At 43.7% G+C, this 12,647-nt stretch overlaps 1 protein-coding gene across 4 annotated transcripts; it reads left to right on the top strand.

Annotated features, from left to right (window-relative positions):
- The first annotated feature begins 5,484 nt into the window (after positions 1-5,484).
- On the top strand, positions 5,485-8,044 carry LOC100282940 (uncharacterized). 4 transcript variants are annotated; one of them, XR_555439.3, is made up of 3 exons: positions 5,487-6,764; positions 7,231-7,292; positions 7,842-8,044. XR_555439.3 is itself a non-coding variant. In XM_008653245.3 (2 exons), the coding sequence occupies exon 1, from the start codon at positions 5,632-5,634 to the stop codon at positions 6,745-6,747; it is 1,116 nt and encodes a 371-aa protein (XP_008651467.1). In that variant the 5' UTR covers positions 5,485-5,631; the 3' UTR covers positions 6,748-6,764; positions 7,231-8,044. The 4 variants fall into 4 exon arrangements, 3 of the variants coding, with proteins under 3 accessions (XP_008651467.1, NP_001358817.1, XP_020396125.1); XM_008653245.3 differs by having other exon boundaries at positions 5,485-6,764; positions 7,231-8,044; XM_020540536.1 differs by lacking the exon at positions 7,231-7,292 and having other exon boundaries at positions 5,493-6,764.
- Positions 8,045-12,647: the final 4,603 nt, after the last annotated feature.

Here is a 12,647-nt window from a genome sequence, read left to right as displayed (position 1 = left end):
CTTAACTCCAAATCTGGAGTCTGGTCATGGACACTCGAGTGCAGATAATATGTCCGAGATGGACCATCTGGGGCTACTACTTCCTTATCCCGCATAGGGAAGATGCTCTCAAAGAATGTCACATCCCGAGATTCCATTATGACATTTACAACGACTTCGCTCGTCTCGGAATGGACCACTAGAAATCTATAAGTTGCATTGTTATGTGCATAACCCAGGAACACACAGTCTATGGTCTTAGGGCCTAGCTTTCTCTTCTTCGGCAACGGGACATTCACCTTTGCAAGGCAGCCCCAAGTTCGAAAATGCGAAAGATCTGGCTTGCTCCCTTTAAATCCTTCATAGGGTGTGGCCTCATGGTTGCGAGGCGGCACCCTGTTTAGGACATAGCACACCGTGAGTACTGCCTCGCCCCACCAGATATCAGGCATCCCCGAACTTTGCAACAAAGCATTAGCTAAGTCACACACTGTTCGGTTCTTCCTTTCAGCTACCCCATTTGGCTGAGGTGAATATGGAGTGGTGGTTTCATGAATGATTCCACACTCTTTGCAGTACTCATAAAAAAGGTTGGAAAGGTATTCACCTCCTCTATCAGACCGCAACTTTTTAGTTTTCTTGTCTAACTGGTTTTCAACTTCAGTCTTATAGATCTTAAAGTGTTCTAGTGCCTCATCTTTGGTTCTGAGTAAGTAAATATAACAGAATCTAGTAGCATCATCTATCAAGGTGAGAAAGTAACTTTTACCGCCTTTTGTGATTATACCATTCATCTCACAGACATCTGAGTGAATTAGTTCTAAAGGAGTGGTACTTCTACCTTCAACCGTATGAAACAGTTTTCTAGGCTGCTTAGCTTGCACACAAATACCACATTTTACACCTTTAACATGTTTATATTCAGGAATTAAAGACATGTCACTTAATCTCTTAATGGCCACAAAATTGACATGACACAAACGGGAATGCCAAATATCATTAATGGAATCGTTATTACAGACCATATTAACATGGTAAGAAGAATGATTGTTCAAAACAGAAAGACGGAACAAACCGCCTGACTCATATGACTTTCCAACAAAAGTACCAAACTTAGACAGGACCACTTTATTAGACTCAAACACTAATTTGAGACCCTGTCGAAGCAACAACGACACAGATATAAGGTTTCGGCTTATCGAGGGCACATAGAGTACGTCCTTATGCACGAGCTTCTTTCCTGAAGTTAACTTCAAGTAGACCTGTCCAGTACCTCGAACTGCTATCGAAACACCATTTCCCATCAAGACTGGTGCGCTGTTGTATCCCTGGAAAGAAGAGAACATGGATCAATCAGCACAAATATGAACAGTAGCACCGGAATCCATCCACCAGTCATCTGATGGACTTGCCATAAAGGCCTAAGGTGCATACCCTGGGTGGAGTTAACCATCACGTTCCCTTATTTGCGCTGAGGTGGATGACATTTTCCCTTCCTAAGTTTGCACCTCCGAGCTGTATGCCCGGAGACACCACAAACGTAGCAGATAAAGTCCTCCTTTTTCTTCTTCATTTTTTGGACTTAGGTTGGTTTCGATTCTTCTGTGAAGAGTTCTTCTTCTTCTTCTTCTAGAATTTTCTATATCCGCCCTTCTCAACAACATGAGCTTGAAGTTGCTGGGATGGTTTGTTATTGGCCCTTGCACGCTCTTCCACATTTATAGCAGCAGACAACTCAGTGAGAGTTATTTTCTTCTTTATGTGGCGACGTGAAGTCACAAAGTCTCGCCAAGAAGGCAGGAGCTTTGCCAGTATTGCATTCACCTGAAAACTATCTAGTAGGATGCAGCCATGTTGGACCAAGTCCCTAACAAGGAGTTGAATCTCCTGTAACTACTCCATAACAGACCTCCCCTCAGCCATTTTATAGTTGAGCTAGTTTTCCGTTGTGAATGACTCATTGCCATTGTCAACTTTAGAGAACTCGTTCTCAAGTTTAGTCCATAGACCCTTAGCGGAGGTAAAACCAGAGTACACATCAAATAAGCAGTTCGACAAGACGTTCAGCAGACGAGACAAGCATGCCTCATTGGCTTCGTCCCACTTGGCCTTCTCCGCTAGTGCGGCGGCCTTTGCTGCATCATCAGCATTATCTGATGCAGCCTAGGGAACAACCGACATCACTACCCAAAATAATTTTAGGTTAGTGAGCCACGTGCGAGTCTTAATCTGACATCACTTAAAGCTAGCGTCGTCGAACGCTTCAGGCTTAATGACATCACAACTAGAGGCCATTATACGAATTGGTTTTCTGGAATGTTGTAATTTTAGAGAAATAAGTGACATGCTTTCAACAAATTTACATATATTAAATATTTTAATTCCGAATAAAACAAATATATAACTCAGATAAATGCCATATGTAATTATAGCATCAATGAACAGTAGCAATTCTAGGACATGAAAACATGTAAAATAGCTACTCAGGTCCATTTCAATATTAAACATGGCTTGTCGATGAAGAAGGTAGATTATACACATAAACATTATTGTTTATCTTTTGATATTGCTCTCAAAATAGTGGGTTGCTGTAATAAACATCCCTCCAATGCTAAATGGTGATCAGAGATCCTCGACTAACGTGATAGTCCTATCTTACAAAATCAGGGTTTTAGATCAAATGTAATAAGCTTAATAATCAAGCATAAACACAACTAGTAAGGAGGTGTGTATTAAATAAAATAACAGAATTTACACACAGGTAAACAGCCTCAGCAAATAGAGATATAATTATGCACAAATATATACTTGATGCTGAAATTAACAACACACTAAAACCCAGACTGTCACGTTGTCTCACTACACTGCTATTATCATTGAGCAAACAAATCCACCCACAAAATTAAACAGTAAATAAAGTGAGTCAACGTGTAACTCACAGCATGTAGATTGTCTACGTGGGAAGACCAGCTCAGCGGACACAATGTTTTGTCCCAGAAAACCAATTCTGCCGCCCACGTCCGGACCTGCACGTCGGGAGGTTGACGGAGATACTAGAGCCGCTACTGAGGTCGTGGGAGACGTCCACAGCACCAGCCCGAGAAGAAGAACACTGTGCAGCAGGGAGCCCAAGCACCAGCCATGGTGGACAATAATCAGACGCACACAGCACCACACAGGCGCACAAGAGGAACACTAGAACACGAGAGAAACACACTGCACACGAGCAACAATTCCTCCTTTCTTCTTCCAATCACCACCAGCGAGCCAAACAAGAACGTCAGGACCAAAATAGATTAGACTGATTGGATCCGAGAGTAGGAGAGAGGAACCAGGAACCGGTGTTTTTCTGCGCACACCTCAAAGATTGACTATCCATCCTTTTAAGGAGCCGAGAAAAGGAGGAGGCAAACGGATTAGCGAGAAGAGCGAGAGATCGAGCCACAGAAATCGACGTACGAAGAACGCTGCCACTGCTGCTGAACTACCGCCGCCGCCTCCTGCCTGTGCCTTTTTCCCGTAAGGCAGCTAAAGGCACCGAGGTGCCATAGCTTCTCCCTAGCCGGCTGGGCTGCTCGGTCTTTAGGCCTTGTAGTGGCCCAGTCCGGCTGACCATATTTTTTTTAAATAAGGGGAAAACCCCAAATGAACAACAGTTTCTTGTAAATTGGTACTGCATTTGATTCTCTACTTTCTTATGTAGGAATAGTTTGAACAATGTTGTGATTATATTAGGTAAGGAATAATGGGTACTTATTTGATTTTTCAAAAAGAATGAGACTGGTCGTACGAGGAGAGTTCCTCCATAGACAAAGATGAAAATATTGTTCTTATTGGAAGACGTCATGGAAGACATCGCGGAGTTCATGACCGCTCACCAACCAAGGTTTCTGACACCAATGACGCCATTAGAAAGGGAGGTATCTAATGTCAGCCCCTTGGTCTTGTCTGGAAGATAAAATGTGGTGAACCTCACATCCTTTTTGTTTGTTCCTTTTCATAGTCACAGAGTGCAGGCTTCCAGATTTTTTACTTGTGGGGTACGTCCATGCTACCTGCTAGAAATGTGAAAATGTGTTAGCATTAACAACAAGTGTTGTGGGTCTTTGATCTTCTGAAAGTCATATGGTTGTTGTATAAATCCATATACTTTATTTTTATGTAATCGTTGTACTCTAATATTTTATCAAATATTTAATAATTTATATGTCGTCGTAACGCACGACTACTTAGTCTATACTATACTTAAAGCACCAGTTTCAAAGTCGTCACGCGCCATTTTTTTATAAATAACCATTTACGGTTATTTCAAATTAATCCACCGACCGCACGCCTATAGATGGCCAAATGACGGCCCAGCACGGGCCAGACACCCGCGGGCCACAACTCTGGCCCAGGCACGTCATGCTGGCCTACTCACTGTGCTGGGCCAACCCGTTAGCCCGTCGACCCATTTGATTAAATGGGCGTAAAATGTCGTCCCGTGTCATTTTTTTTACAAATAACCCCTTACAACTATTTCAAATTAATCCGTCGCATGCCTATAGATGGCCAAACAACGGCCCGGCACGGGCCAGACGTCCGCGGGCCACAACTCTGGCCCAGGCACGTCATGCCGGCCTGCTGACTGTGCTGGGCCAGCCCGTTACCCCGTCGACCCATTTGATTAAATGGACGTAAAATGTTAAAAAACGGTGCAGGAGGTGGGGTTCGAATCCATGCCCTGATGAAAGAAGGACGGGAGACACTAGGTAAAGCTGTCAAACCAGTAGAACATCATACCAAGATGTTTTGAATATTAAATATAAATTATGTATATGTATATACGTTTTTGTAAAATAAAAAATATAATCGTGCCGGGCCGGACTAGCAATACGGGCCGAGGCTACAACCCAAGCACGGAACGACGTTCTTGGCTCTTGCAAGCATTAGGTCGTTTCTGAGACCATATTAGCGTAATGGACTCTATGGTGTTTGAGGTTGCTGAATTAGACGGAGCAACAATGATTTATCAGACTAACATTAAAAATGAAAGGTTATTTGTTATGTTGAATATTAGTAATTATTACGAAGTAGCATAATTTACATGGAGCGCATTCAGTTTTTATTGATGCCTGACATTAGCAATCACTCTATATTTTGATTTATCTTTTTTATAAGTTTGAGTTCATGTGACTTATTTTAAAAACTTGAGCTTATAAATTTTCTCTTATTTGGTCCTGTATGATGGAATTATGTCATTTTATAATCTCTGTTCATTCAGTCAGTCGTTGTGAACTTTCTTTTAATCGCTCACTTTGTTGGTCGTGTTGTACCAAGATATGTTGGATGGAGTAAATAATACATCAGTTAGCAAAATCAAAAAAAAATATTATACGGAGAGCGAAGATAGTCAATAAAAAAAATTGAATTTTTTGGTGGATAGTTTATATGAGTATTGTTGTAATCCGTCGCAATGCACGGTCAACCGACTAGTATAAGATGGTAAAGAAATTCCTGTCGCGCCTACCCTTCCTTTTCCGGTTCGACTTTCGACCTTTCGACGCGTTCCCCAATCCAGCTGAAATCAATCCCTGATCCCCAATCCCCGTCCACCCTCCCAACAAACCCTAACTCTACCCCTCAACCGAGCGCAACCGGCGGCGATCCAAGATGCCGGCGACGGCGGGGCGCGTCCGCATGCCCGCAAACAACCGCGTGCACAGCAGCGCGGCGTTGCAGACTCACGGCATCTGGCAGAGCGCCATCGGATACGACCCCTACGCGCCCGAGAACGACAAGCAACAGCCGGGGCGGCCTTCGTCCTCCGTCTCCGCCAACGCCGCCGCCGCAGCTGCCAACGACGCCAACGCAGCCGCCAGCGCCGCCGCAGCTTCCGGATCCGGCTCGGGCGATGGCAACGCCTACACCAGCTTCCAGGGCCTTCTCGCGCTCGCCCGCATCACAGGCTCCAACTCCGATGAGACACGCGGCGCCTGCAAGAAGTGCGGCCGCGTTGGCCACCTCACTTTCCAGTGCCGCAACTTCCTCTCCGTCAAGGACCTGGACCTGGACGACGCCGACGCCCAGGCCGCTGCACAGGCGGCCGCGCAAGCCAAGTTCGACGAGATAAAAAAGAAAGCTGCTGCCGGTGGGGATGCAGATGATGCTTCTGATGATGTGGAAGAGGACGAGGACAGCGATTCCTCTGATTCAGACATCGACCCTGAGCTGGAGAAGATAATTGCTCAGCGCGAGCGCTCCAGGAATGGAGCAAGGTGGCCCAGGAAGGAAAAGAAGTCGTCCAGCCACCACCATAGGAACAGCAGCAGCAAGAGAAAATCAAAGCACACAAGGAGTAGGAGTGATGATAGTGAGGAGGATGAAGGCAGAAGAGGCCGGGACAGGAAGAAGATGTCCGGCAGATCGAAGAAGCATGAAAGATCTGATGAGGCTAGCAGCGATGACACTGATTCAGATAGACAGAGGCACAGGAAGAGCAGGAAGGACAGGAAGAGGAGGAGCCACCGCAGGAGTGACGACACGTTGGATGAGAAGGATGTATCTGGAGGTGAAGAAAGGAGGCATCAACGTCACCAGCGGAGCCATCACTGGAGGGATGCATCTGACTGTGACAATGGTGACAGTGATTCTGCACATGACAAGAAGCAATCCAGCAGGCGGAGGAGGCATTGCCAGTCAGAAAACAGTGGGCTAGATGAGGATGAGCGACATGACCACCGGGGAGCAAAGCGATCACGGAAGAATAGGGACCACAAGAGGAGCTAAAGAGGAGCATTGAATTGGTAATTCATATTCGATGATGTTATCGAGTTCCTGTAGTCATCAGCTGGTCTGTTGTCTTCTCATAAGTTGGAAACATTTGAAATATGATGCTTAATATGTGTAACAATATAACATGTTGGTGTATTACTGTATGTCTGAACTATACGTCGAGTCTATTATGTGTTGATGATTCAATAATTGATACATTGACAAGGATTTTTTAATATTATGCGTTCAGTTAGCCTTCCCCCTCAATAATACTGCATAAGATAACTAGTATTAGAACTTTTTTCATACATTGATGGAACCAGCTAGCTGCCAAGTTTATTGAGATGGACCTTATAAAGAATTGGATTAGGCCCTATAGTAACTGCTTTTATTTTTAAGGGACATGTTTTTTTATGGAGTGATGGCTTAGGTTATATAGCATATTGTGTTATTCATTCTCCATGCCAATTAATTCAATTCTATGCAAATTGATGCTAGGCTCTGCTTTTGTGGTATTTGAACAATCAGCTTTTGGGGTATCCTTGTATGAGATTTTTGAGGTAACATTGTGTCTTTACAGCATTATGCATGAGTTGTAGTGTTTGCCAGAGTTTAATGATCAATATAATGTAGGTGCTTGTAGAGCGAATTTCTTTCCTACTGTGCTGATTGCACACATTAGTATGTTGGAGGATGCTTGTATAGAATCATTGGGACCTTTGTTAGGATTTTGACATGTCTAGGACGACTTTCCGAAGTCTCCTATTGAGCTATTAACTTCATATTACAACATTTCATGCTGCAATCCATCTTGATTTAGGGACTGCAAGGCAAGGCTTGCCAGTTGGTCCCTCTTGCCACAAAAAATACTGGTCATGCATTCATGCTCCCAATATATGCTATGTTTTCGTGAAATGTTTCTCATCTTTGCCACTTATTAGCTAACATGTAACATGTTGTTTTGTTGCCTGGATTTGCTTCATAATCAATGAATTTGGTCTCCTGGCAAAGCTACTTTCTGCTGTCGTCATGGCAGATTTTAGAATGCTAGAATTATCTGTTCAGTGATATTATTTGCATATTTTTGGTCTTTTAATGTTGTGTGATAGGTGATACCAAGTACTGGGAAATTAATCATCTCAAACAACTAGATATTTTTCTCCATCTCAAGCTCAGGCTGGCAATTATAATGCTATGGATCGCTAAATCCTGATGAATGATTGAGTGCCGATTCATCATCCAGATTGTGTTGTATGATATACATTTGAAACGAGTTATTTTGCATATATATATTGGTGTATCTTGACTGCCATCTGTGTTTCTAAAAAGTGCTATATGCTTAGTTGGAGGGATAGGGTTACACCTAGGCTTTCTGTCCATCAACAGGTGCTAGGCGGAAGTGTTTTATCCCTTCATGAACAGTCTTTGCCGATATCTATATGATCGCATGCAAAATTCTTCCTTTAGCCACTGCAAGAGCTATATAGGGCCCTCTTGTTTTAGCTTCTTTCTGACGAGTTTTTTTGGAGAATATGTCTGTGGAGAGAACCTAAGTATCGTGGGGATTACATGCGGAGAAAGATAATGAATTCATATAGTTTGGGATCTTGGAAGTAACGAATTCCTCATATCGCGACGACGAATCGGCTGATATGTGTTTATATTGATTTTGGACGATTTTTATCATCGTGATTCTCATATAAGCGGGTTTGACAGCACACAACAACTTCTGGTGGCTAGAATCAGCAAAAAAGAGCCCTATATCTCTTCTTTGGCCACCGCGAGAACTAGATCTTTTAATATTCAGTATGTTATGATCTTGATAACCTGAAGCTTATTGCCCTGCTTACAGAGCATAATTTGTAGGACTGGATTAATCCTGAGTTAGGTTCATGGCTGTAGTATGAATTTGTTAAGGGTGGCACCGAGACTTATGTACCCTGTCAGCCCTTATCTACCCCAAATGTTTCGGTGTATATTCTTTATTCTCAGCCTACCCCAAATGTTTCGGTGTATATTCTTTATTCTCAGCCTGCCAGTTCGGCGTCAGTGGCTTTTTTATAGACTTTTAGTCGATATGAAACACATCGATGGACAATTTATTAAATTGCTCAGATAATTTAGTTTGAGTACTCTTACTAGCCTTTTAGAGATTATTTAATATAATATTCCTTTCTACTGATACGGTGACTCGATACTACTTTGCTAGGTTATTCCCCTTCGTTGAGCTCTTGTCCTATCGTATAAAATGTGGTGCGTCCATACTTTTTGGTGATGAAAATATGATCGCTATTCAAGTTAAGATAAGATCTTTTGCTCTCATCACTTGAGTTATTTGTCACTATCCTTCATGTACCACTTGAACCGATGACAAAGAACTTGGCACATGTACTTTAGCCTAAAATCGATTTATTCAGCTTCGTTGTAGAAACTCTCATTGTCCACTTTATGCATCACAGTATTATATTATCTACTCCTCTCGGCTAGGTTGCGTACAAGCGGTTGTATATATTGTTAAAGAGGGTGATCTTCTAGTGCTCATTAATCACATTAATCACCGATCCTTCAACTGGTGGGGGATATAGTGGTGATGAGTTTTTGTGGTGGAGTTGTACGTGTTGACTCTTACCCTGGGAGCATCGATCCTTTCTTACTATTGCAATTAATGGGGTCCACCATTGAGAATGACAGAGAAAGAAAAGAGAGGAAAATGAAACAATATACACTATGAAGAAGAATATAAATAAAGGTATCTCTTCATGCTAGTATCTTGATTTGTACATTTAACCTAAGTGATAAATTCACAATAAAATTTGGATTCAAATTTTAGATTTAAAAATAAAAAGAAAAGAAAACTGAAAAGAAAAAGAAAAAGGAAAAGAAAAAAAAAAGGAAAATCGCGCTTAGGCTCAATTCCTCGCTTTCGGCCCAACTTACCTTCCCCTTTGCGCGGCCTAGCTAGGATGTTGCGCCGACAAGCGGGCTCGGCATGTCAGTCTCTCAAACGAGCGCGCCAGCTCCGTCCAACGCCATTGCCTTGCGGGCCCGGTGGGTCAGTGCCTTCTTCCCGGAAGACTTCAGCGCGCGCGTGACCGGGGGAGCGGCACCGACAACTGGGACCACCCTGTCAGCCTCAGTGCTTCGCGTGTCTCACTCATCAGCCAGACCCACTTGTCAGCTGCGCACCAGCCGCACCTGGACCACTGATCACACGGACCCACATGCCAGCCATCCGCGCCACCGTCTAGTGGGCCCCGCGTGCCAGTCTCTGCGTCAACGCCACTGTAGACCTTCGTCTTTCTCCTCTGGCAACGGCCGTGCCCGAAATCCCCGCTGACCACACGATTTCAGCTGGTCGAGCGCAACAAAACCCGATCCGACCCTGTGATGACCATAAAAAAGGGCACCGAGTCCTTGCCTCCTTTCCTCTCTCGTCGTATACTAGTCACTGCCGCCGAAGCCACAGAAAGAGAGACTGCTCGCGCCGCCGCAGCTAATACTCACGGTTGACGCCATCTAACCGTCGACGCGAGGACTGCGAAGATCACATAGGCATGCCGTTTGGGATAGGAGCCATCCGAGACCAAATCGTGGGCTGTTCGTTGTCGAATTCCTCACCGGAGATCAAAACAGGGGCGGAACTACCCCCTTCCCATGGGCAGTGCACGTCGCGCCACCGTCGCCGGTAAGAACCCCCTTGACGAATTCGCATTACCCTTCTCTTCAATCCCATGTTGCTAGAGGAATCCGGGAGGGTCTGGGTGCCAATTCGCCTTGTCGTCGGTGAGGCGCCGCCACTACTAGGATGCGCGGCTACGCTCTGCCATCAGAGGGAGAAGATGACCCCTCGACCGTCCATTCAAGATTGGACGGTAGAGATTAGAGCATGGGTAACGTTTGGGTTGAATTGATCAGTGGTCGTCTGTTCTGCGATCGACGACCCCGATTAGATCGCGAGCGCATTAAATCCTGACCTTGGATCGCTGATCCAACGGTTTATCCAGCATACCGGTTCGGGATGGGGATTGATCTAATCTAGGCCGCGCGTTTCCGATCCAACGACTCGTGTGCCACGATACCCCTTCGCCAGGCCCGTTTTACACATAAGTCCTCGGATTTTGCCAGAATCAACCCGCACTCGTAGGCAGTGATATGATCCTCACAAACAGGTCCCAAAAATTATACTTCTAACCCCGAACATCCTGGAATTTTCACCTGTAGTCCAGAAATAGATAAAACAAGATAAATTCATATAGGAAATAGTTTTTAGTATGAAAATAATTCTAGAATCTTGTTTAAATCATAGTAAATCCATTTTAATTCCTTTTTAATCCATTCTAGTTGCATTAATTTTGTATTAATATTTTTTATCACCTGGTAACTCTGTTTTATCATGAAACATAGATTAAAATTGTTCACTTAGTTTGTTCCATACTGAACACTTAAAACTTCGGAAAATCATAACTCTTTAACCGTAACTCCGAATTTGGTGATTCTCGAACCTATGATTCTCATGTTTGGTGTGATGTTAATTTCTCTTGTACCATGTTTGTTTGTATTGTTGCAAGTACATGGACAGGCAACTGAGGACCCAGGTGCTCAGCCGGTGGAAACTACTGAGTAGGAGCTCATTGAAGGCAAGTTGTGCCCTTGATCACTTCTATTTACCCAATAATGTTCATGTTAACCATTATGATCTGTATAGTTTTATTTTGATGGAACCCAATAGGTCACCCCAGTTTGGCTATCTTTATACCTTGTTTACCACAGAACTTTTAGGTAGTACCTACTATTGCTTTATGTGGTTTTGGGTGTTAAGATACACATTATTCATGATCATGCTTTTATTATCAATTTGTTACTTACTATTCATGACAAGATCTTTATGTTAATTGGAACATGGAGCGACCACCCGAGTGGTATCGGACGCCTTTGGCTAACTAATTAAGAAAGCTAGTGGAGTACTACCTTACCCGAAAGGGGCAAGGGCAGTAGGGGAGTGGTCAGTATAGGGAGGTTTTCGGGTTGATTTTGCTGCGATGCTTTTCAGACACGGGATTCGTATACTGCGCTTCCTAGAAACTGTAGCGGATTTTTTGAAGCTAGTGGAACTTTGTAAAGGCCTTGTAGTGTTATCCTGCCGCGCTTCCTTGGTAGATGTGTATGGGGTCTGATCAACCCCGTGGAAAATGGGTAACACGACTTGTGGATAAAGATGAGCAACCTCTGCAGTGTAAAATTGGTATATCAGTCGTGCTCACGGTCATGAGCGGCTCGGACCCTCACATGAGTAACTTATCGAATTAAATTTAATTGGTCATTTGCATCGCATTGTGGTTTATTCATTAATTGTGATATCTCATTATTTGGTTTGGTATTTACTTATACTTAGTAATTGATAATAAAATTTGACCAACTTATTAAAAGCAATGCTCAGCTTTAACCATTATTTGTTGATCAGCCTTACACTTCACATGAGCTCCTACCTTTGGTGAGTTCATGCACATTATTCCCCACAACTTGTTGAGCTATGATATTTTGTGAGCCCACCCTTGTGATATACAAACCCCCCATAGGTGAAGAGCAGGTAGCCTAGGAGGAGGTCTACTATGAGGAGTACGAGATTGTCTAGGTGGCGTCTACCAGTCACCATGATGGTGCCAAGGAATAATTATTAGTTCGCTTTATTGTTATCATTTATTTTTGTAAGACTCTTCCACTTTGTAATAATACTTGTGATATTTATCTCTATACACTTGGTCATTACATGTGTTGTTCTTCTTTAGCGCACATATGAGACGCATCCGGCTTTACCCCGTAAATCCGGTTGTGACACTGGCGAACTCACTGGCAGGGCTCCGGCTGCGAGAACAAGACCGGAGACGGGAGAATGGTGAAGAGGAGGTGCTCCGGGC

The sequence above is a fragment of the Zea mays genome, chromosome 7, assembly GCF_902167145.1.
Source record: "Zea mays cultivar B73 chromosome 7, Zm-B73-REFERENCE-NAM-5.0, whole genome shotgun sequence".
Classification (NCBI taxonomy): Eukaryota; Viridiplantae; Streptophyta; class Magnoliopsida; order Poales; family Poaceae; genus Zea; species Zea mays.
Note: the sequence above shows the minus strand (reverse complement) of the source record. Positions and strands in the feature narration are given on the sequence as shown.

What these genes read in the sequence shown, in the direction of transcription:
- LOC100282940 (XM_008653245.3), top strand. Translation starts at nt 5,632, where the DNA reads ATGCCGGCGACGGCGGGGCGCGTCCGCATGCCCGCAAACAACCGCGTG.